At 55.0% G+C, this 21,653-nt stretch overlaps 1 protein-coding gene across 1 annotated transcript in view; it reads left to right on the top strand.

The window, feature by feature from the left end:
- Positions 1 to 21,437, top strand: part of SFRP1 (secreted frizzled-related protein 1) — a 36,352-nt gene extending 14,915 nt beyond the window's left edge. Inside the window, exon 3 of the mRNA XM_012655971.1 lies at positions 20,790 to 21,437. Coding sequence (XP_012511425.1) covers positions 20,790 to 21,112 — 323 coding nt within the window. The 3' untranslated portion in view covers positions 21,113 to 21,437. The remainder of the gene's footprint in view (positions 1 to 20,789) is intronic.
- Positions 21,438 to 21,653: the final 216 nt, after the last annotated feature.

Below are 21,653 nucleotides of genomic sequence, written 5' to 3'. Positions count from 1 at the left end.
CAGAAAGGTGACGCCTTTCTTGGCCAGAAGCTTGCTCTTACCTGTGCACATCAGGACAGGCAGGGCCGACTGTTAGTGTAAGGCATGATTCTGTCTGGTGGCACGTTGCCTTTCAGACCGTACGTGAGCGACAAGCCCTGCGCAGGGCCGCCTTGGCGAGGAGGGAGCGCCTGGCTTCTCGGGGCCTCGAGCTGGCCAAGTAGGAACTGCTGAGTTTTGGAGGTGGGGTGGGGTGGGGTGTGTCTACGGGGGAGCCCGGGGTGGACAGGGGCACCTCACTGTGCCCACTCCTGGGCCAGCTTGAGGCAGAAGCTTCAGGTTTGTCGCGGGCTTCCCAAAGGTGCCTCTGCCGCCCCACCCTGGCTCTCAGCGCTTTCCTGCTGCTCCTTAAGCTACCTCCTTCCCTGGGGAGGAGCACAGAGGCCGGTTCTTCCAGGAGGGGGCTGGGGAGCTGCAGAGAGGAGGGACCGTGTGCTGTCCTGCGAGGGCCTGGCAGGAGAGCGCTGGGCGGAAAAGGCGGGCAGGGAGGATAATCCAAGCAGAGCTCACAACAGGGAGGTGTGGTGGTGCGTGTTGTGGGGGGAGCTCTCTGTGGGTGGCCTAGCAGGTGCGTGGACTCGAGATGGGGCTGGCCAGGCAGGCGAAGGCCAGCGCAGGGCCCTCAGCGCCGAGGACAGGACGGGGGCTGCCTTCCTGGCGGTGGAGAGGCAGCAGAGCCTGTTTTGAACACTGATGCCGCACGTCTTTGAAAAAGCCTTCAAAGAAAAATAGAGGAGGAGGAGGAGAAAGAGGAGGGCCTCAGAGAGAAGACAGTCTTTAACCCAAAGTAACGGAGTTCTAGCAGCAGAACTTCAGGCACCGTGGTGAGATGTTTGGGGAGGTGAGGAGGGACAGATGTGTCCTTGAGCCACGTCCCTTAGGAGCTGGCTCAGAGCAGCACTGGCTGGGCCGGTCCAGCTCAGGGCCACCCACCTGAAGGTGTCCTGCACAGCTGGGCTGAGGAGGTCAACGTGGCCACCTGGCAGCCAGGGAAGGGGCCGTCTGCTGCGTCAGTGCCCGGGCGAGCTTTCCTCTGGGTGTGCTGGGCGGAAGTGGGAACCGATGATCAGCTCATATTCGGGTCACCGCCGAGCCGGCCACTACCGAGAGCAGTCGTCATTAGGAGCCGTCACAAACCTCCCTGACCTCTGTCTCCACACCTTCTTAGGGGTCCAGGAAGGCCACACTTCTGGAGCCAGCCCGAGTCGCTGGACTGGGGACGGCGTTGGTCAGGGCCGAGGGGCTGGGTCAGCCCAGGTGTCTGGCGCTTCTCTGAAGGGGGAAGGCAAGAGAGGCTGCAGCCGAGTAAGGGGTGGGGGCAAGGCGTGTGGCTGGTGCTGGCATGGCGCGTGTGTTTATGCCTCTGCGCGTTGGTGGGTGTGTCTGTGAGACATGGGTGTCCATGCACGTGTGTAGCTGGGAGATGCAAGGGGCTTTGTGTTTGTGCACACGTGCATTCATGCTTGTGTTTGCCTGTGTGTGCGTAGGGCTGCGTTGTGGGTGTAGACAAATGAGGGAGTTTGTGGTACGATGGGTGCGTGCACGTGCCCTCCGCCTGTTCGCCTGGTGAGCACGGCCACGCCGGGCAGCTGCCTCTCGCGGTGGGCCTGGCCTTTCCAGGGTGAGGCTGAGGCTCAGGTCTGTCCCCAGCGCTTCAGAGAGAGACTGCCAAGAGCATGCTGCTAATTCTCCCTCCTTGGGAAGGGCTTTGGAGAAGCCCACACGGGTTTTCTCTGCAGGGATGCCACCGTGCAAACCAAGGCCACCTTTGTAAGTTTGGAGACCTCTTGGAGTCCTGATGATTTATTTATTACTTTGAATGCCAGAGGGGCCTATTTTGTTTAGTTGTAGTGTTTGCAGGGAGCATTTAGAGCTGCTGGCCCCCGGGGCAGGAGTGACGTGCTTAGCAGGTTACCGTGGTTAGGAGGAGCTGTACCGAGGACGTGGCATGAGTCCTGGGACTTAACCAGCACGTAGGAAAGAATGCAGGAGCTACACAGGCCCGGGTCCAGTGCCTGGTTCTACCCCCTACCGTGTCAGCACAGGCAGGTCACTTAAACGCCCCGTGGCTCAGTTTACCCATTTGATAAAAACCAAAAATAAAAACTTCTGTGTTAGGAGAGAAAACATGGACTTACAGGAAACAGCACGAGTTCAGGAGTCCTGGGATCTTGTTGCAGCGCTGCCACGGAGCAGCTTTGTGACTTGGGCCTGTCCGACCACGCCTCGGAGCCCGTTTCCTTAAGCAAATTGAAGGGGTCACACGGAAGGTCTCGGAGGCTCCTTCCTGCTCTGAGATTGCTTGGCTTTATTCGGTAAGAACTCTGTGACTTGGTTTCTTGATGTAACACCTGTGTTGGCTCCACCCTGCTCCCCTGGCATGCCCGCCGGAATACTCGGCCTTCATCTGGGGCACGTGGGGAAGAGAAGCCCATGTGTGTCCAAGAGGTGGAACAGACGAAGAGTGAGGCGCACATTCCGATTGGAGAGTTGAGTTGGGATTGGCGATGGGGGCGTGGGACCTCCGCCTAGGGCAGTGCAGTGTGTGCAGTGTGGATCGGCATTCTCTGACCACGGCCTGGGGGCTGCTGGGCGTCCTGACCTCAGCCTCTCCCTGGCTGGTGCCCACATTTGGAGCCCCTCTCCTGAGTGTGTCTCTGAGCCTCTTGCTCTTCCCCATGCTTCCTCGGAAACCCAGAGGTGGACTGCATAGGACCCTTCCCTGGCGAGGGGTAGATAGAGCCTGCTGATAAGGAAGCAGTTTGGAATTGTGGATCCGGTACTTTCTGACCAGTTACTCTCCAAAATTCCGAACTGGGTTTTTACTCCTGCCCTGCAACTTCCCAGCAGGCCTTGGCCACGTGCAGTTCTAGGAGCCACAGGTCTCGCGGTGCGTGCCTTGCTGGGCTGGTGTGCAGACCTCGTGAGAGCGTGTCCAGGTGTTCTGGAAGCCACAGAGCGCAGCTCTCATCGACTGTGTGGCTCGCCCTGGGGCTGCCAGCCACGAGCTCTGCGTGGCATCCCAGGAAATGTTTCCTGTTCACGTAGCGGCTGTCGGCACACCCTGCACAGCCGCTCTCCCCCTAAAGCATTTACAACACAAACCACACCTTCTTTAAAAAAAAAAAAAATTTAAAGGGTGAGTGCATTTCACAGATGTAGCAAATCCAAACTAGGATAGCGATGGCCGTGTTTTTCTCAGGGGAGATTAAACAGAATTTTAGAGGTTGTTAAAATACAGACCCATGTGAGCCCTAACCATATCTGTGGGTTCACAAGGGAGCAAATATTCACTGAAGACTCTGGGATCGAGAGCCGAATAGGAAAGGACCCCCCAGACCATGTCGGCTTGAGACTTCGTGCGATCTTGCCCCTAAGAGGGCACAGAGCCCACGGTAGGCCTGCCGATGGGACACACTGGGGCTGCCTGCCTTCGACAGTGAGTGACGCGGTGCTCGTGTCGACGCTCTTGCTGCTGTCCCTCTGAGCCGAGGCCAGCATGCAGGACGAGTGCTCGGCGTCTCTTTGGGCTGTGCTGGCTGATGGCAGGCGTTTTGTGTGGGCAGAGCCGTGGGGCGGCGGGGAGAGCTGCCAGGCACGTGGTTCCTGGACGCTGCGTGTCAGGCTGAGTGTTCCCCTCTTTCCGAGGGGCCTGCAGTTCTCCTCCCCGTGTCCTCTCCTCAAAGGCCTGTGTTCAGGATGTCCGCCTGTTAGGGTCGCGGGTGTCAGAGGAGAACAGTTGCGAGGGCTGAGCCTGTGAGGTCCGCCAAAGGGCAGACTTGCTCCGCAGGGCTCTGGGAGAGTGTGGCTTCCTGAGGAGGTGGGACCTCGTTCAACAAAGGGATGGGCTGCCTCCTCAGGCAGGGGGAGCTCCCACCGCAGGAGGTTTCGAAGGCTGGGTGGCCTCTTGCTTCTGAGACCCGGAGGCCTGCAGGAGGCCTCCCGGAAGGCATGACCCCGACGGCCCTTCCCACACTCCAGGGTCCCCGATGCCGTGTTTCTGGAAGCACCTGCTGTCTGCTCTCCGGCTGGTGGCTTCTCCCCGGGAATGGGCTGTATCAATGGGCAAAGCTTCCTTCTGGTGGGGACGTCAGATGACATTCCTGAGGAAGGTGGAGTCAAGCAGGGCCCCTTTCTCGTTAGGTCACCAGTGTCCCACCCTGCCAATGTGCTCCCAGTCGGCCTCTGACCTCAAGCGCAGGTTCTCCCTCCGCAGGGAGAGGGGCAACTTCCGGGTGTGCAAAAGCAGCCCCGTCATTCTGTGCGGCGCACCTGGGAGATGAGGACCAGAGGGTGCAGCATCCCAACGGTCACGACCCCTTGGGAACGGTCCCCCAGTTGCCAGCGAGGAGGCCCCCAGGTGTGGCGTGGAGGTGGAGCCACGGCTGGGCCTCCCCCTCCTGCCCGCCCGCTCACCCCGCCCACGCGCTTCCCCCCCCCACAGGGGCGTCTGGGCCCAGCCTGCTCTGCTGCCTCCCTTGCTGTCGGTTGCCGTGGGGCTTCTGAAGAAATCGATTTTCACCTTCCGGGTGCGACTGCGGGGTGAGGGGAGGTGGCACGAGGTTGCCCCCTGCCCGGGAAGGAGTGGAGTCGCTCGTGGTGTTGGGTTTTCTCTGGGACTGGCAGCTCTTCCCCGGAGCCTTCTTCCCTTGCAGACTTCACGTGTCTGCTGGCAGACTTCCCTGCTTTGAACGGTGCGCGAAGTCGGGAGCGACAGGCCTCGGGGAGAACGCGAGCTCTCCCTTCCTCCCCGTCCCTGTCCCCACTTTCCCGGGGCTCTTTGGGGGTAGCATGATGCAGGGATCTGGTCTGGGTCGGCTGAAAACTCTGCGTGCTCCCACCTTGCCCCCCATTCCTCCTGTGGAGCCCTCGGCCTGGAACTTCCTGCCAGACCCTCACCCCAAAACTGCGCACAGGACCCCGACAGGTGGCTCCCTCTGGGGCAGCCGCTGGCATCCCCCCTCTGATTTCCAGGGCTGCTGTCCCACGTTTGCAGCAAGGCGAGCGAGCACATGTGCCTGTCGCGGCCCGGCCTCCCCCGGCGTGCTCCTCACAGGGGCAGGCTGGGGACACACCTGGGCTCGCCCCAGGGGCTCTGCTGGAGGCTCCTGAACGGGAAAGGGTGGGGTGCTGGGGGCAGCCTGGCTGTTTACCTGTCCATGAGCCTGGCCCGGGGGGCTCTTCCGGGCCCTATCTGCAGGGACGGGGCGCTGGCCTCTGGTGCCGGCTTTCCTGCTTCGTGGCAGCCACGTTTCTCTCGGGCAACGACGGACCTGTCCGTGAGCCGGGGCTGTGCTGCTTCAGCCTGGGCTGGGGCTCGGCTCTCGGGTTTTGGCGTCTAGTTCTGGCCCTGACACGGGGAGAGGCCGTGGCATTTGGGGAAGGCGGGAGGGAGGAGGCCGCTTGTGCCGCGGGGCCGGGGCGCCCCCCTTCCCACACCGCGCGCGTGCGAAGGACACTCGCGGGGAGTGAGGCGCGGGGACGGCGGCGGCTATGGGGAGTCGGGCGGGGGTCCTGGTCTGGTGCCTGAGCAGCTGCTGACAGCTAAGGGGCTGGGGGCCTCGTTTTCTCTCCAGGCCTCTGTTTTCCGATCTGTGAAATGAGATTTGGTTAAGTGGCTTCTTAACGCTCATCCTGCTCTAAGACGCTGTGCTTCTGCAGCAGCCTAAGTCGGGTCTCTGAGGCACACACAGTGCCATGAAGCACGGCCTGTTCTTCAAGGAAATCTCGCCCTGAACTCCGCTACGGACGACCAGGCAGCAGGGCCAGCGGGTCGAAGACGAGGGACCAGGTGCCATCGCTCGCCTCTGGGGCACATGCGTGGGGCGTAGGAAAGCGTGTCAGAACTCAGGGAAGAAGGATCTTCCAGGAGAGGCTCGCTGGTCGGTCCCTGTCGCTGCTAGCCGAGCTGGAGGTCCCTGGTGTTTGCAGCCAGCTCCTCTGCGAGGCAGCGCGTCCCTGCCACCGCTCCTAGCCGTCAGAGGCCGCGGGAGCACCATGCCAGTGCCTGGGGGCCCCCAGCAAGGTGGCTTGGGCCCTGATGTGTCACAGCCCTCGAGTGTGTTTATGTGGCACCGCCTCCCACGGTGCGGCTGGTTCCCATGACGGCCACCATGTTCCACCGGGAGCCACCGCTCTCTCCCTCAGTCCTGTTTCTGAGTCTGGGCTAATGAACGAGCTCTCTCGTTCCTCCTCGATTTCTCCAGCCCCACCCTCGCTCCGCGGTGTGGCTCCTGCCAGCTTCCTCTAGGTGCATCTGTGTGTGTCTGGACCCTGCCCGCCGCCAGCCTCAGGGTCTGATTTTCTCCACGCGGGGCTCAGCACTTGTGTGAGCGCTGGCTGCAGACAGGTAGCGAGGGGGGGTGGGGGTGGGAAGGCTGCCCGGCGGCTCACAGTGGCTGTGCGGTGGCCCGGTGAGGGCACCTTGGTGCAGCGGTAGGTCAGATGGACCCGTCAGTCTGGGCAAGGGGACAGGCTCTAATCAAGTCTGTGTGTTAGTTGAACTAATCAATAGATACAAGAAAACTGGAGGAATGAATTTTCTTTCTTTCACTTCTGTAAAAAATTGTGTTGATCTAGGTTTTTCACGAGCTTAGCTGCTGGTTTTGGCCTGACCCTCTCTGACTTTCTAAGGATAATCTCACTCGTCCTGTCCAGCCACCAGGTCTGCCGATGTGGGGGACATGGCATTTTCCCAGGAAAAGGCCTAAGGATCATTCCACCCTGTTTTCGAGGGAGAACGCAGCAACTTTCAGGGGCAGCGTGGGGGAGGGGAGTTGCTGCAGGTGAGGCCTACCTGGTGGTCTGGTGCTAAGGCCCGTCAGGGAAGAGGACTTCTTGTTGTGGCAGAGGGAGGAAGAAGCAAGACGCGACTGTGTAGGAATCTAAATTCAGCACTCTTTTCTGTGAGACAGTCTGGAATCCTCTCTCTTTTGGGAGTGGAATGGAGAAAATGGGATCACAGGTAGTCACAGAGCGCTGCTTGAGAGACAACAGGGAAATGAATCAAATTTCTAAAGCTGGAGTTGTTCTGGCCTGATCAGAGGAAAAACTTTATTTGCACTTCTCTGCTTTTCCTGAAGCAAAATATGTAAATACTCTCCTGAAGGAAGTACTTAAAATTTGGACACAGTTGTGGTGGCTCACGCTTGTGGTCTCAGCTACTTGGGAGGCTGAGGCAGGAGGATCCTTTGAACTCAGGAGTTCGAGTCCAGCCTGGGCAACATAGCAAGACCCACTCTTAAAAAAAAAATTGAGCAGAGAGTCAGGGAAATAAAATAAACGAATGAATGAAGCACAGATAAAAACATAGATCTATATATAAAAATTATTTTTGAGTGTGTAATTTAGGTTTGAAATGGCAATGTATTCCTGCTGTATAAAGTAGAAAACATCCAAGAGGACAGAATTAAGGGCAAGAGGACAGCTGCCATTTTCAAAATGCTTTTCCTTGCATGAGCTTATTTTTATACTGAGTCTGTGTGTGATCCTGCATGGGAAGTATTATTTTCTTTTTGAGTTAGGGACATGGAGCTCAGAGAGATTAAGCGATTTGCCTAGGGTCACACAGCAGAGTTGGGAGTGGAACCCAGGGCAGCCTGGGCAGGGCCTCTGGATCCAGGCAGCGTGGCAAAGCCCGTATTCCTTGTGGCCGATGTCTGCATCTTTCAGAGGCGGTGGTGCAGCAGGGTCCAGTTTGGACTTGTATCTCTTTCCTAGGGTTGCTGTAACAAGTGACCAAGTTACCACTACCTGGGTGGCTTGAATAGCAGAAATCTGTTGCTTCACAATTCAGGAGGCCAGAATCCATGGTCAAGGTGTCGGTCAGGTTGGTTCCTTGTCGGGCTCTCGGGGAATCTGTTCCGCGCCTCTCTCTAGCTTCTGGTGGCTCCTGACAATTCGTGGTGTTCTTGGCTTGTCACTGAGATCTCTGCTTCCATCTTCAGGTGACTTTCTTCCTGCGTGTCTGTGCATGTGTCTCTTCTCTTCATCTTACAAGGACACCAGTCATTGGATTTAGGGCCCCCTAAATCCATTGTGAGCCCATCTTAATTTAACTAGTTACACCTGCAAAGACCCTATTCCCAAATAAGGTCACATTCTGAGGTTCCAGGCAGATGTGATTGTTTTAGGAACACTGTTCACCCTACTGGGGCTCTGGAGCCAGGTGACCTCAGGTCGAATCATGGCTCCGTCACTTCCAAGCTGTGTCTCTTGGAAGAGCTCGTCCTCAGAGGTGGGTGGTAGTAGTACCCACTCAACGAGGTAGCTGCGAAGGTTAAACAGAGCAGTGCCTGGCCCTGGACCATCCACGCCAGGATCCCAAAGGCAGATTGGTAGGTGACGGTGGCAGCTGGTGGCCGTTAGAGGGATCATGAACTCGCAACCACACACCCAAAAAGCCAGCTCGATGCAGTTGCAGTGGACACTGATGTGTGAATCTTGGAAGGGATTTCCAATGAAGAAACCATCATTGGTCAGGAGCGCCTTGCTCTTGGGAGAAAATTCTAGACTAGGGATGGCAGCCCAAGAGATGCTGTGTCAAGCCCAGCAGGGCCTGTCTTCTGATGGCTCTAGGAGGCAGGGAGCAGCTCAAAATATAGCCAGTGGCCCTGCTGTTTGGCTGCTGGGGATGAGGGCGTGTTACAAGACCTGATCTCCAACATAAGAAACCCGCTTTGTGAATGGACCAAACAAAACCCAGAGCTACAAGAGGTGAGAGGCTGTTTGCTGTGCAGCCAAGCCAGGGAGATGAGATGCAGACGGGAAGGAAACCAACAGACCACCCCCAAGGCCCTTAGGAGCCGGGTCCTCTGGGGCAATGAGGGGATGGAGGGGCCACCCGCGCCCCTGCCCTGCGTGCTCTGAAGGTCTCCAGTGCTCTCGTGAATTGCTCCAGCAGCTCACTTGAAGCTCTTCAGACAAATGAGGACCCTTTCACACCTACTCGTTGATCATCAGGCCAGTGTTTGCGTTCAGCAGAGCTGCTCTGCACGCACCATGATCAGGGTGCTCAGAACCCCAGGGAGCAGTCGGCAGGGCTGTGGAGGGACCCTAGGTCTTGAGCCTGTGTCTTTCCCGGTTGGCCACGTAGGTGAAGTTGTGTGGCCGCCTCCCCGGACACTGCGCACAGCTCCTCAGGCCGTGGCTTGTAACTGCCACTGCGCACACGCCACGTGAAGGTCGGTTTTGCAGCAATCCCTCCATTTATGACAGATTGGCACTGTGACTGCTGTTTACATAGTGTCTATATACACTGCTGTCCACAGAAGATACCAGCTGGTACTGGGGTTTGCACAGCACGCGACCGTGGACACGCCGCCCACCCCCCAGCTTAGCTGAGATTTTGGTAGCCACGAGCTGAGCATGTTGCGTTCTGAAGTGACTTTGCTGGTGCTCCAGCTGTGGTTGTGTGCAAGGTGACAGCTGTCTTCTGTCGTCCCCTGTCTGTGGCTGCAACATTGGTCCTCCCGTGCTGAGAGTGACGGGTGCTTCTGTCCCCTCCTCCAGCAAATCCGTGCAGGGCCTGCCCAGCCTCCGGACACTCCGACTGTGTGACGGGGCAAAGCGTGCGGCGAAGGCTGGGGGGTGCGGTGCGAGGAGCGCCTCTGGCGCAAGCCGCGGCCTTGGAGTGGGGTGTAGGGGAAAGGGCTCCCCCTTGCTCCCTGTGCGGGCCGCAAGCCCGTGAGCAAGATGCAGGAGCACTTGGCAGGTGGCACGAGACCAGGGGAAGGCACTGGAGGGAATGCGAGTGGCCGGCGCTCCAGGTCAGAGACGGCAGGCCTGCTGGGCTGGCCGGGTGCTCACGGCACTGTCCCGCGGCCCCGGATTTCGACTGTGTTCTTGTAGGAAGAGAAGCCCTGGCGTGGAGTGTGCCGTGGCACAGTAGAAGAAAATCGGCTGGCCGTGGAGCCAGCGGCTGCTAGCAAACACGTGGCAGACGCGTGCCTCCTAAGTGGTGGCAGAGCACCGGGCACGTGGGGAAGCTGCCCCGCATGTGGCTGGATGCCTGTCCCCGCCGAACTCTGTCTCTGCGCACCCGGAGTCTCTGCCCGTCCGCCAGACTCCACGTGGGCCTCCTTCGGGGCCGGGGCCATTTGTCCCTCTGCTGGGACCATGACCCCCAGGGCTCAGCAGCTTCCACAGCCCTGGGGAGTTTGCGTTTGTTTCTTTTTAATCTGTGACTTATTGGAGAAGAAGGAAGGGAGCACATAGCTGGGGATGTTTAAGTTTTCTTTTCTTTTCGTTTTCCGAGGCAGGGTCCTGTGCTCTCACCCAGGCTGGAGCGCAGTGGCATCCTCATAGCTCACTGCAGCCTCCAACTCCTGGCTCAACTGATCCTCCTGCCTCAGCCTCCTGAGTAACTAGGACTACAGGTGTGCACCACCACGCCTGGCTAATTTTTTAATATTTTTTTAGAGATGGGATCTTGCTATGTTGCCTAAGCTGGCCTCGAACTCCTGGCCTCAAGTGATCCTCCCTCCTCAGCCTCCCAAAGTGCGGGGACTGCAGGCGTGCGCCACCGTGCCGGGCTGAGTTTTCATTGCCTTCATTTTTCTTGCACCTGGTGCTCCCCGCAGGCTCTCAGAAGCTCGGCCTTGCTACTTGTGCGGAGGGTCCAGAGGGGTGAGAGAAAGGAGAACGCAGTGAGGGTCGGAGGACCTGGATGCAGAGGTCCGGACACTCGGCCCAAGGCTGACACGCGGCCGCCCCGAGTGTGGGCCAGCTGCACCCAGTGGGGACAGGATGCCAGGACACAGAGAAGGCCCCTTTGAGACAGGGCTGGGTGCCGATTTCCATTCACTTTCTGATTCTTGGCTTCAGCCAAACTTATCTCAGGCCAAGACACGTTTCAACTTTGAGAGAGCAGCGTTCCTCTCCGTCCTGTCTGAGGGACATTGAGAATCGCGTGACGGTTAGAAGGAAGGAGGGACAGAGGGTTCTTTCTGCGCTTTCGCAGCTTTGTGCTTTGGAGCCGTCGGTGACGAGTCCGAGGGCTGCCTCTCCGAGTCCTTCTATACCCGGAGCGTCCTCGGGAGGCCAGTGAGACGCGAGCGGCCCCATCCCCGACCCTAGGCTGAAAAGCAGCCCCAGTGGAAGGAGGACAGCCCAGGACACGGGTCTCTTGTTCTGCTCATGCAGTTCGTTTCTCCTCTTACATTATTGGTGTTTTGTGAGCTAGACTTCCCGGGATCAAACTCCAGCTCCGCCGTTGCCTGTTTGTGGGACCTTGGGCAAATTGCGTGCGCCTTTCTGTCCCGGTTTCTTCCTCTAGACACTGCTTATAATTAGAGTGTCGGCCTCATAGGGTTATTTGGGGATCCAGTGAGTAAATATACGTGAAGGTGCGTAGACCTTCACCCCACACTCCGGCTTGGCTCTCGGGCGAACAGTGGGGCAGGGGTGGGATGGAGAGAGGGAGACAGGGACCCCTGGTAGGCAGAGCCGTTTGCCTTGGCAGGTCTGCCTGGACTTGGAGCCAAGGTTCAGTCAATCCTGATGGCTGCCTTGTTTAAGGGTTCTCCTATCCCCCGTCCCAGCATGGTGGCCGTGGGCTGCTGGCTGGGGGTGGTTAAGGTGCGCACAGGGGTGGGGGTGAAGGGCCGAAGCTCTTCTCCGTCCCACACCGAGGCCCAAGCCCTCGCCACCAGAGCTGCCAAAGCACATGCCTTCCCAAATAAATCCACACCAGGAGGCCCTTTGCTCTCAAAGTTGGGTTTTCATTTTGCACCATTAGCTTAAACCAATGGGGATTTAACACGGTCCATGAAATCAAGCAATTAGGTAGCAGGATTCCAGATGCCTGACGCTGATGCCAGTGCGCCCGTGTGTGTGCGCATGGCAGACGGGTGTGGGGAGGGGCCGTGTAAAGTTGCAAACTCTACTCTGCTGCCTGACCAGCTCCCCGAGGTGTCTGGGATCCAGAAAACGGGACAACTTCAGTTGAATCATTTGCCCCACAGGAGTCACTCGGGAGTGTGTTCCACATCTGCTGTTTTTTTGTAGATGAGAGAAAAAGAAAGCTGCATTCAATCTTTCTTTCTGTCTTTTTTTTTGTTTTTTTTTTCGTAATGTATGTCCTGGAGTCAGTAAATGCATGTAAGTATGCAGCATGTGGTTTGCGGTCAGGGGAGAGAGGCTGAGTTATTGTGACAAAGTGCAAGCTCCTTTCTTCGCTAAACGAATCAGTGATGCCAGACGCTGCCCCTGCTGGGCGCAGAGGGGGCTGTTAAGCTGCCATCACAAGGCCCTTGTCGGTAGGACTTGTCCGGCCTCACAGCCGGCTCATCACGTGCCGCACCCTCTGCTGAGTGTTGGAAGGAGCACGCAGTTTCTTGCCAGTCAGCGGCCTTCCTGGTGCTGTTACTGAATCTCATTTGCACAGCTGGATTCCTGCCTCAGGCCTCGGGGTTGCCCACCCAAGACACGTGTGACCTGGGGCTGGAAGCAGAGATGGGGTCCTCTGTCCTCTTGCCTTAGAGAGGCGTTGTTATCTGAACAGACTTTCGCTGGGAGGCCCCCCATGTGGCAGGAGGGGCGTAGCCGCCGACGGGGCTGGTCTTTGGGTGCCCATCGGTGGGCCCTTCCCGATCAGACAGGCTGGTGAAAGTCTCCTAGTGACAGGCCACTTTGCGAAGCGTTCGCCAGTCTCTGTGACCAGCCTGCCCCTTGCTCCTCGAACCATCTGTGTGGGCACGTTGGCCCTGTGGGAAAGAGAGAGCAATTTAGGGAAAAAGCAAGTCTCTTGGGAACCGGGGTGTGTGGTCTGGTGTCTGTCTCTGGATGCTGTTTTGGTACCTTTTGGAGAAAGTGTGTCCCAGTGCTTGCCGGGGCACCCCAGAACATGCCGGGACCCCAGTCGGCCCCTCTCGCTTTCCCACTAGAGGAACCGTGGAGCTGAAAGCTCTGGGCAGGGCGGGCGCAGGCTCTAGCGCGAGTGGCGAGGACCCCAGCTGCGTGGCTTGGGCGGGTTGCTTCACTTGTGAGCGCCTGTTGAACGAGTTTAAGTCTCTTCTGGTTCAAAGTAAATAATCCACATTCTAACAACTGATTTTTTTTTTTTGTCTGCAAATGATGAGGATTGACTAAATCTATAGAGTGCCTCTCCTCCCCCCTCCTCTTCGAAAAAAAAAACTGCTTGAAAATGCAGAATTTTTACCCAAAGCCCTAAGAACCCTTAACTAAAGCCAAGTTGCTCTAGTTGAGCAGATAGTGACAGATCTGGAAATGTCATCTCTGTGTTTCCTTTATGATCTCCCATTTTGGGATTCATTTATGTTTTATATTTACTTAAGTTCTTTATTAGACTATAAGCTTTTTTAAAATTTAAGTTTTTTGCTTCTAAATATGTACAGTTTAAAACATCAGATAGGAATAAAAGGCTTTTAACAAAAAACTGCAGTTCCCTGCCCTCCCACTCGTAATTCCCGTGGCCCAGAGGCAATAATTTTCAGTGATTTTAGCTATTTGTGATATCCAGCAAATTGGAGCCAATAAATGACATGCTTAAATTCAGGATCTTGATTTAAAGTTTAGACATTGTTTACTGATCTTCTGTTATTGAAGGTAAAGATTTATCTCTGTCACACTACCTTTCCAATATAGTTGTATCTCACTTTTGGTTAAGTTAATATTCAGTGTTTAACTTATTAGCCTTACATAAATATTATTTGTGGCTGAGCCATGTAGTGTACTGCATATTTAATTTCTTTCTTTTCCCCTTTTTGTTTTTCCTTTAGGCAGTAACTGCCTTATTTTTTCTGCCCAGTGACTTATGTTTCTGGTATGAATTCAGCCTCAAACTTCCCGACAGATATGTGTCCAGTAATCTGCCTGCACGCACCTTCCTCCTGTTCATCGGGACCGATAGGGCTTTAAGCCTGTGTATCAGACAGGGTTCTGAGAAACAGAACCAAGAGGAGGTATGAGAGGGGATTTGTTAGGGGAATTGGCTCACATGAGCACACAGGCAGAGGGCGCATGCTGGGCTGTCTGCATGCTGGAGAGCCAGAGAAGCTGGTAGCGTGACTCGGTTCGGAAGCCTTAGAACCAGGGAATCCGCAGGGCAGTGTCTGCAGTCTGAGGCCAAAAGCCTGAGAGCCCTGGAGGCCAGTGGCGCAAGTCACAGAGTCTAAAAGCCAAACAACCTGGAGTCTGATGTCCATGAGAAAAGGTGTCCTGTTGCAGAAGGCAGAGCAGAGAGAGAGGGAACCCCCCTCTTCTGGGGCCCCCAGCCGATCGGATGGTGCCTGCCCACATGGCAGGGCAGGTGCTCCTCTCTGCCCACCCACTCACAGGCCAGTCGCACCTGGAAACACCGGCACAGACACGCCCAGAAGCAGCCCCTCATCAGCCTGCTGGGGATCTCTCAATTCAGCTGAGTGTACCTAAAATTAGCCACCACGTCTGCCACATGCAGTGGTTCTGGAAAAACCATTCGAAGCCTTGCTTTGCCTTTCTCATCTTAGATCCTTTGTTTCCTGAACCCCGTGTTGTCGTCTTGTTTAATGTGGCATTTTTTGATAGGTGAGTGAGGTGATGGATATGCTTCCCAGCTTGATTTAATCATGCTGCCTTGTATACAGATAGCAAAACATCACACTGCACCCCATTGTTGTATACAGTAGTGTATAATTATGGTTTGCCAATCAACAATACTATTAGTGATATATTTTTAAAAATAAAAATATTCTGCATTTTTATAGAGCATATCATTGAGTAGTCTCCCAAGAAAAGATACATGGGAGGTAATTTTTCAAAACCTCTTAATGCCTGAAGATGTCACTATTCTACTCTCACATGCTGGCTGATAGTTTGCCTGAGTATCAGATTTGGGAATTTTAAAAGCATTGGTTCATTATCTGCCAGCTTGTAGTGTCTCTGTTGACAAACCCAGTGCCATCCTGATGCCCAGTCCTTTGTATTAGACGTACGCTGTCTTTTCCTCTTGAAGATGTTAAAAGTTCCTTTTATCCCTGGTGATTCTAAATGTCATGATTCTTTGAGCTGGGTATCGTTTAACCTGAGAACTTGTGTTATGAATTTCTGGAAAGTTTTCTTGTATTATTTCTTTAGTATTTTCTCCCATTTGTTTTCTTGGTTCTCTTGCTGTAATGCCTTTCATTCAGATGTTGAAACTCTTGGATTGATTTTCTGTCTTTTTCTTTCTTCTATTTTTCATCTCTTTGTCATTTTGTTCAGCTTTTCAGGAAATTTCTTCAACCTTATCTTAAAGCACTTACATTGCATTCTTTATTTTTTCTCTTACGCTTTAAATTTCCAAGTATACTCTTTCCTGTTCTCTGAACATTCCTTTTAATAGCATTCTGTTCTTGTTTTATAAATACAAAATCTTATCTGATAGTATTATCATTTAAAAAAGTTTATGTTCCCTTCATTGACTCTGTTATCTCTGAATTCTTTTTCTTTTCTATTTGTTTTGTATGCTTTGGGGTCTGCCATTCACATTTAGAAGTTTTCTGCAAATGCCTGCCATTTCTGATCGCCCCTTTGAATTTAACAGCGAGGCACAAAGTTGGGGGCTCTTTGTGTATATGCAGGGCCTCCCTGTGGAGTTTTTGGGGGCCTGTAGTCTTTTAGTCTTTTCTTTTGAGCTACCAGTTTCTTCAGAGGGAGACACGCGGTGCTCTGACTGGGGTGTGTAAGGGCCGTGTCTAGGATCCGCGTTCTAGGATCCGCGGTCTCCCTCTTTACTTTGCGGACTTTCACTTAACCCTTTGGTGCCCACGCAGCACGCTGTCTTCCTGGGCGTCTGGTGCACCTCAGCCCGCAGGCTGGTTCGAACTGGCTGTGTAGAATACACCCTTTGACTGCTGCTAGCGTGGGCGAGGTCCCCTGGAGTCGCGGCCCAGAGGAGCGGGGCTGAGTGTCCCACACAGACTTTATACCAGTCCCCACGCTGATGCCGCCAGGAGCTCCTAGGGCCCCGGTTCAGGAGCGTTTCTGGGTCCTGCTGGGTCGGCTCGTTTTTTCTGGCGCCCCCTGTCTGTCAGCAGCTGTGTTTCAGCCTTTTCCTTCCCTCCCTTTCAAGCCAGGTTCCTCCGTCCATTTGCTTCCTATTATACGAAATGCTGTTGGTATGTTCCTGTTGTCTTTACCACTTTCCTGCATGTGTTTATAACTTTTTTTAAACTATAATTTTAAACTGACTTCAGGAAGGAGTGGAAACGATTGTGTGTGCTCCGTCCAGTACGTGTGGCTAGAAGTCCTGGTGGTGACTCTTGGGAAACAGCACAGAAGCTTGGGGATGTCTGTGTGGCTTCCCTCTGTTTCCCTCCGCTGGTTCCAGCTCTCTGGAACCCGCCCTTGCCGCCTCCGATCTGGTCTTCACAGCCCCCTAGTCCCCAAGCCGGGCGCTCCAGTTTCAGACTCTTTTGTAAACTCTTCGGCATTTGGGGTTGAGGGGCGTCTCCTCCACTTGGAACGCCTTCCTCCTGTGGTTGTCATGACACCGGCTGCCGGGTTCCCGGTGGTACCTCTGATGGCTTTTACAATGACTCTTCTTCTTCCTTGCGTCCCGGTGAAGGTGCTCCCGGTCCCTCCTTCTCTTCTTTTGTCTGTCCCTCACCAACTTCACTGTAGCTGTCATCTGTGATCAGGCGAGTTACAAGTTGATTCCGAACTCAGCCCATTCCCCGTCCCGGCAGATCCTTCTTAGATTCCTACAGCAATCCTACGTGGGTGGTGGTGGACATGAGTGGCCCTGGCCCGTGGCTGCCGCGCACGCAGGCCCTGTCTAGCGGCGGGGAGTCAGCAGGCAGAGATGGCTTTGCAGAGGGCGAGGACTGGAGATGGGTGTCCTGGCTTTCTGACTCTCTGCTCAGCCTCGGAAACGCGGCCAGGCTTCGTGGGGAGCCTATTAAGGAAGTCTGATTTGTGAGCGAAAGCACGGTTTGGGTGGTTGAAAGTGGAATGAAATTTTAATGGTTTACTCAAGTGTAAGGGATTATTTATTTTAACATTACTGAGAAGGACCCAGACAACCCCTAATTGCAGCCTCGAGTCTGGGTTTCAGCGTTTCTGGGTCTCTGAACTCTTGCTGGTGGTGCCTAGGTGGGCAGTAACATCCCACCCCGGATCGGTGTTAAATGGTTCCTAAAAAAATATATATATATAAAGAAAGAATTTTTGTTTTTGCTTTTTATTTTGCTTTAGTTCAGGGTCCAGCTGTTGTGAGGAGCTGAGATCGAGGGCCTGAGGTGGTGGTTTAGCTGTGACCGTGCCCTCCAGGGTGCAGAGGGCACAGCGTGCAGGGTGGGGCTGGACGTGAACCTGTGTCTCCCCAGTACTGCCTGGCCTGGGCCCCCAGCGGGGTGATTCTGCCAGGCTGGCAGCCAGACACGCTCTCCACTACAGATAGGGGACCCAGAGGCTGCCGGCACCCCAACTGCTGCCTCCTGGGGCTTCTCCTCCCTGCCCACCCCCACCATTTGCATGGCAAACTCAGCCCCTGGGTGGGGTAGCATGGAGGTTGGAGGTGGGGTGTGGGGGATCAGTCCCAGGCTGCTCCTAGGCCAGCACCCACCGCTTCACCCCTGCCCTAGCACGCACTCCACAAGGCACCGGGAAATCAACCTGGGACAGCTAATCGCCTGTACAAACGTTGTCGGTAATCTGCATCCCTGAAACGAACCCTTGAAAGACGCAAAGATGTTAGTAATTTCTGGCCATATGTGCCTTCTTCCCTGCTCTCCCCACCTCAGAAACGAAAGTGAGCCAAATGGCAAGAAGCAGGGTCTAATGCATAACACATTGCCATCGGCCGCTTTCTCCTCTCCCTCGCGTCCGCCCCCCACCCCGAAAACCAAATTCCTTTACACGGTCATGGCAAAGGAACATTAATTTTTGATTTGAATTGTGATTAAAAGCAACACAATCAGAAGAGTGAAATAGTTTCCACTGAAGCAATATCATTTTCAACCGTGTGGCAGGAGGGAGCACTGTCTTTGGGGCTGGTGTGGGTTCTGGTCCTGATTCTGGGTCCCACAAACCGGCTCTGTGCTGTCGTTACTTGACCTGAGTCCTTCTCCTCGACTGAAATAGATTGTAATTAAATAATAGCAGTGGCGTCTTCACATGGTCTCTGTGAGTGTTACACAAGGGGTCATGACTCACTCACCCTGTGGTCATCTGCAGGCCCAGCGCGTGGTGGGTATGCAGTTAGCGGTGGCTTCTGCCAACAAGAGGGTGCCCACCGCGTCAGCTGGGGCGTGCGTCACCCTCTCCTGGAACTCTTTTTAGTCGCTGCTCTGGCAGTGCTTGGTGTCGGGCCTTAGACCTTGTGAAGGAGCTGGGCTTATCTCCGGACCTGGAGCCACGTCTTGGAGGGGTCTTGTGAGGGAGCAGAAATGTCCCTCCTGCCTGCTGCCATGCAGGGCTCTGCCTTGCTTTGCGAAGTGGTTTCTAGCACTGCCACTGCTCTGCAGAGGGGAGGCAGAGACTCGCCTCGCCTGGGCAGTGAGATTCCTCTTGCTGGTCCCTTACCCAACCCCGCTGAGAACTTTTCTCATTCAGTGAGCCACAGACTAGAAGACGTGGGGTCTTTGCTCCAGTGCACCCCCAGGGACAAGGTTTGTAAGCCAGGAGTGGATGCTGGACCAGGTATGGGCCTATGTCGGGGTGAGGCCAGGCAGGGGTGGTCTCTGCTGCTTCCTGTCTGCTGTGCCTCCACCTGCTGGTCCCAGCTGTGCTCTGTGCACAGTGGGGAGGGCGTCAACGTGTCCAGGAGCCCTGGGCAGCGGCTGGTCTGGGTGGGGGCAAGGGAGTGCAACGGGAGGCTGCGCCCAACCTATTCCCATGGGTGCCAGGCAGCCTGGGCGGTCCCTGTGAGTCCCCAGCCGGCACATTCTGCTCACTGGTGCCAGCTCCTGCCCCTTCTTCCACCCTTGGGGTGAGGTGTTCTCAGGCCTAGGATCTCCTGTGGGGTCAGGCTCTGGAACTCTTTTTGTAAGACAAAGAAAGCAGAGGGAGAGTGTCTAATTTACTGACTCTGACACACTCATTAAAGTCTTGCTCCCAGGAGTTTTTTCCCTTCCTCTTTATTGTTGGGTTAGCCAGGGGTGTGCTTTGCTAATCAACTAAATATTACCTAATGAAGCCTCCACAAATGCAGGTTTTCCCTGGCCAGGGCAGTGTCTGTCAGCCAGGAGGGACTCTCCCCATTTCGTAAGTAAAGTCATTTGGAAATGTGGCGAGTCTGGGGAGAGGGTCTGGGCTCCTCGGTAAGTGTAAATCCTGGTCCATTTAATCAGTACTTGCAAGTTTTGGGTTCCTTCTGAAGAATTTTGGGACCATAGCGTCAGCGCGGACAGCATGGTGATTAAAAGAGCACAGTCAGATGTGGGTTTCACCTTAGGATTAGTGACTGTGGGCAGTCGACTTCCCTCTGCAAGCCTCAGTTGCCTCCTTTGTTAGATGGGGAGGATACTGTGCCTTCCTCCCGGAGTCGTTAGGATTAATTGAGGAAACGCGTGAAGCATCCTCAGCACGTGTCCTGGCAGGTCACATGCTTTCGTAATTGTTACTCGGTTCGGGTTCAAGATGTTCCTCTTGGAGTGTGGGTAGGAGCCGGGTGCTATTAAAAAGAGGGAGGTGGTAATTCTGAATTCAGGAGACCTCAGAGGATGTGCAGATTCTAGAAAGCGACTTCTGACTCCTTTTGCAATAGCTGGGGCTGGCCAGCCTCAGAGGGGAGCTGCCTGACCCAGTGACACCGAGGGTCTGGTGTGCGGGCAGTTTGTGGAGCGTCTCCCGGCTGGTTTGTCTTCCTCAGCAGACCCTGCGGAGCCGTCACTGCAGGATCTGGTCCGTGGGTTAATAATAGTGTTAATGCAAGGTGTGTAGAGACGGGAACAGGACGGCAGACTCGGTGGACGGGCTGGCACCCCTCTTGCTGGGGCTGTGTGGGGAACGGAAGCAGCCTGTGGGCCGTGTTAGATTTGACGAGAGAGCATCACCTGGACTTACCCGCTGTATTAGGACGTCACCAGGACTTGCGAGAAGCTGTCAGGAAGTCAGAGCAGATTTTGGCTCTGGGCAGCCTGTCGCCGGCGGTGCCTGTTGCGGGGTGTAGTGGTGGATCGGTGGCTGGCAGAGCGTCAGCAGGGTCTGCTGTGCAGCCACCGCGGAGGCGCAGTCGCCAGCGCTGGTTCTTCCCGTGCGGAAGTTGGGCCTTGGTGTCTAATGCACCCAACCATGACAATTTGAAATACTCTGTAACTTTCCCTAGCTGGGTGCGCACTTGTAGATTCTGGCTGTCTCGTTTATGGGACCCAACTTTTAGGATTTTACGTCTTTGGATGTTAAAAAGCTAAGCCAATAACTTTCTCTTTAAAAACAACCTCGGTTTTTTTTCCTTTGAATGCCAAGATCTATAGCATTTGATTATATGGATTGAATTGGATTATATGATCTCTTAGGCAGCACAGGATATTCTGAGTCTCTGAATTTTAAAAGAGAAATACAATTTGGTTTTGAAAATTTATTTGAGGATCTTACGGCGCTCAGTGGCAATTACTGAGATTAGACCACATAAAACTGGGGCCTGAGTCGGTAGCAGAGCGAGCAACGGAGACCTCGGTTTGGATCAATAAAACCGCCTCCTTTTGCTTGCTGTTTGCTTCTCGTGTTCCTCTGTGTGCGGTTTATTGTTTCAGATGCAAAACTGTGTTCTAAAATGCTTTCTCTCCCCTTTTCCCTCTTTCTCTCCTTTTCTGCTCCACCGTCTCTAGCACTGAGGATGAAAATAAAAGAAGTGAAGAAAGAAAATGGTGACAAAAAGATTGTCCCCAAGAAGAAGAAGCCGCTGAAGTTGGGGCCCATCAAGAAGAAGGAGCTGAAGAAGCTCGTCCTGTACCTGAAGAACGGGGCCGACTGCCCCTGCCACCAGCTGGACAACCTCAGCCACCACTTCCTCATCCTGGGCCGGAAGGTGAAGAGCCAGTACCTGCTGACGGCCATCCACAGGTGGGACAAGAGAAACCAGGAGTTCAGAAACTTCATGAAGAAGATGAAGAACCACGAATGCCCCACTTTTCAGTCGGTCTTTAAGTGATGGCCCAGGGGCGGGTTGGGGAGGGAGCTGGGGGTGGGGGGAGAGCCATGACCTGGACCGCAGCGGTGGCACACGCAAGCACACATCGCTCTGTGGCAGTGGACCTTGCGGTCCCGCCGGCTTTGTCCTTGCCGCCTGCTCACCCCCTCCCCTCCACAGCCACGCTCCAGCCCCAGGGCAGCCGCGTCCAGGGGAGGCGAGGGCCACTTAGGTTAGGAAGGCTTTGAGGTCTCAGCGCGGAGCCGCAGCCGCTGCGCAGAAGGAGGTGCCAGACCGTCTCCACCAGAGGTGCAGTCACTAAGAAACTAAACCCTGTTTGCCAGTGCCCACACACGCGCAAGGAGGGCAGCTGGCAAAAGATGAGAGCCAGCGGCAAAAACTAAGCTTTGCAGCTGTGGATGGGTCTATCGCTGATCTATGCCTTTGCAACTGGCCAGTTCTAACTGTTGGTAAGTCCCGTTGCCTTCCGTTCCAGAGTGACTTCTCGCCTGCTTTAGACAGAAACAGACACACACCACACTTACGCTTTAAGATTAATTCC

Source organism: Propithecus coquereli, unplaced genomic scaffold (genome assembly GCF_000956105.1).
Source record: "Propithecus coquereli isolate 6110/MARCELLA unplaced genomic scaffold, Pcoq_1.0 Scaffold496, whole genome shotgun sequence".
NCBI lineage: Eukaryota > Metazoa > Chordata > Mammalia > Primates > Indriidae > Propithecus > Propithecus coquereli.
This window is presented reverse-complemented; position numbering and strand designations above follow the sequence as displayed.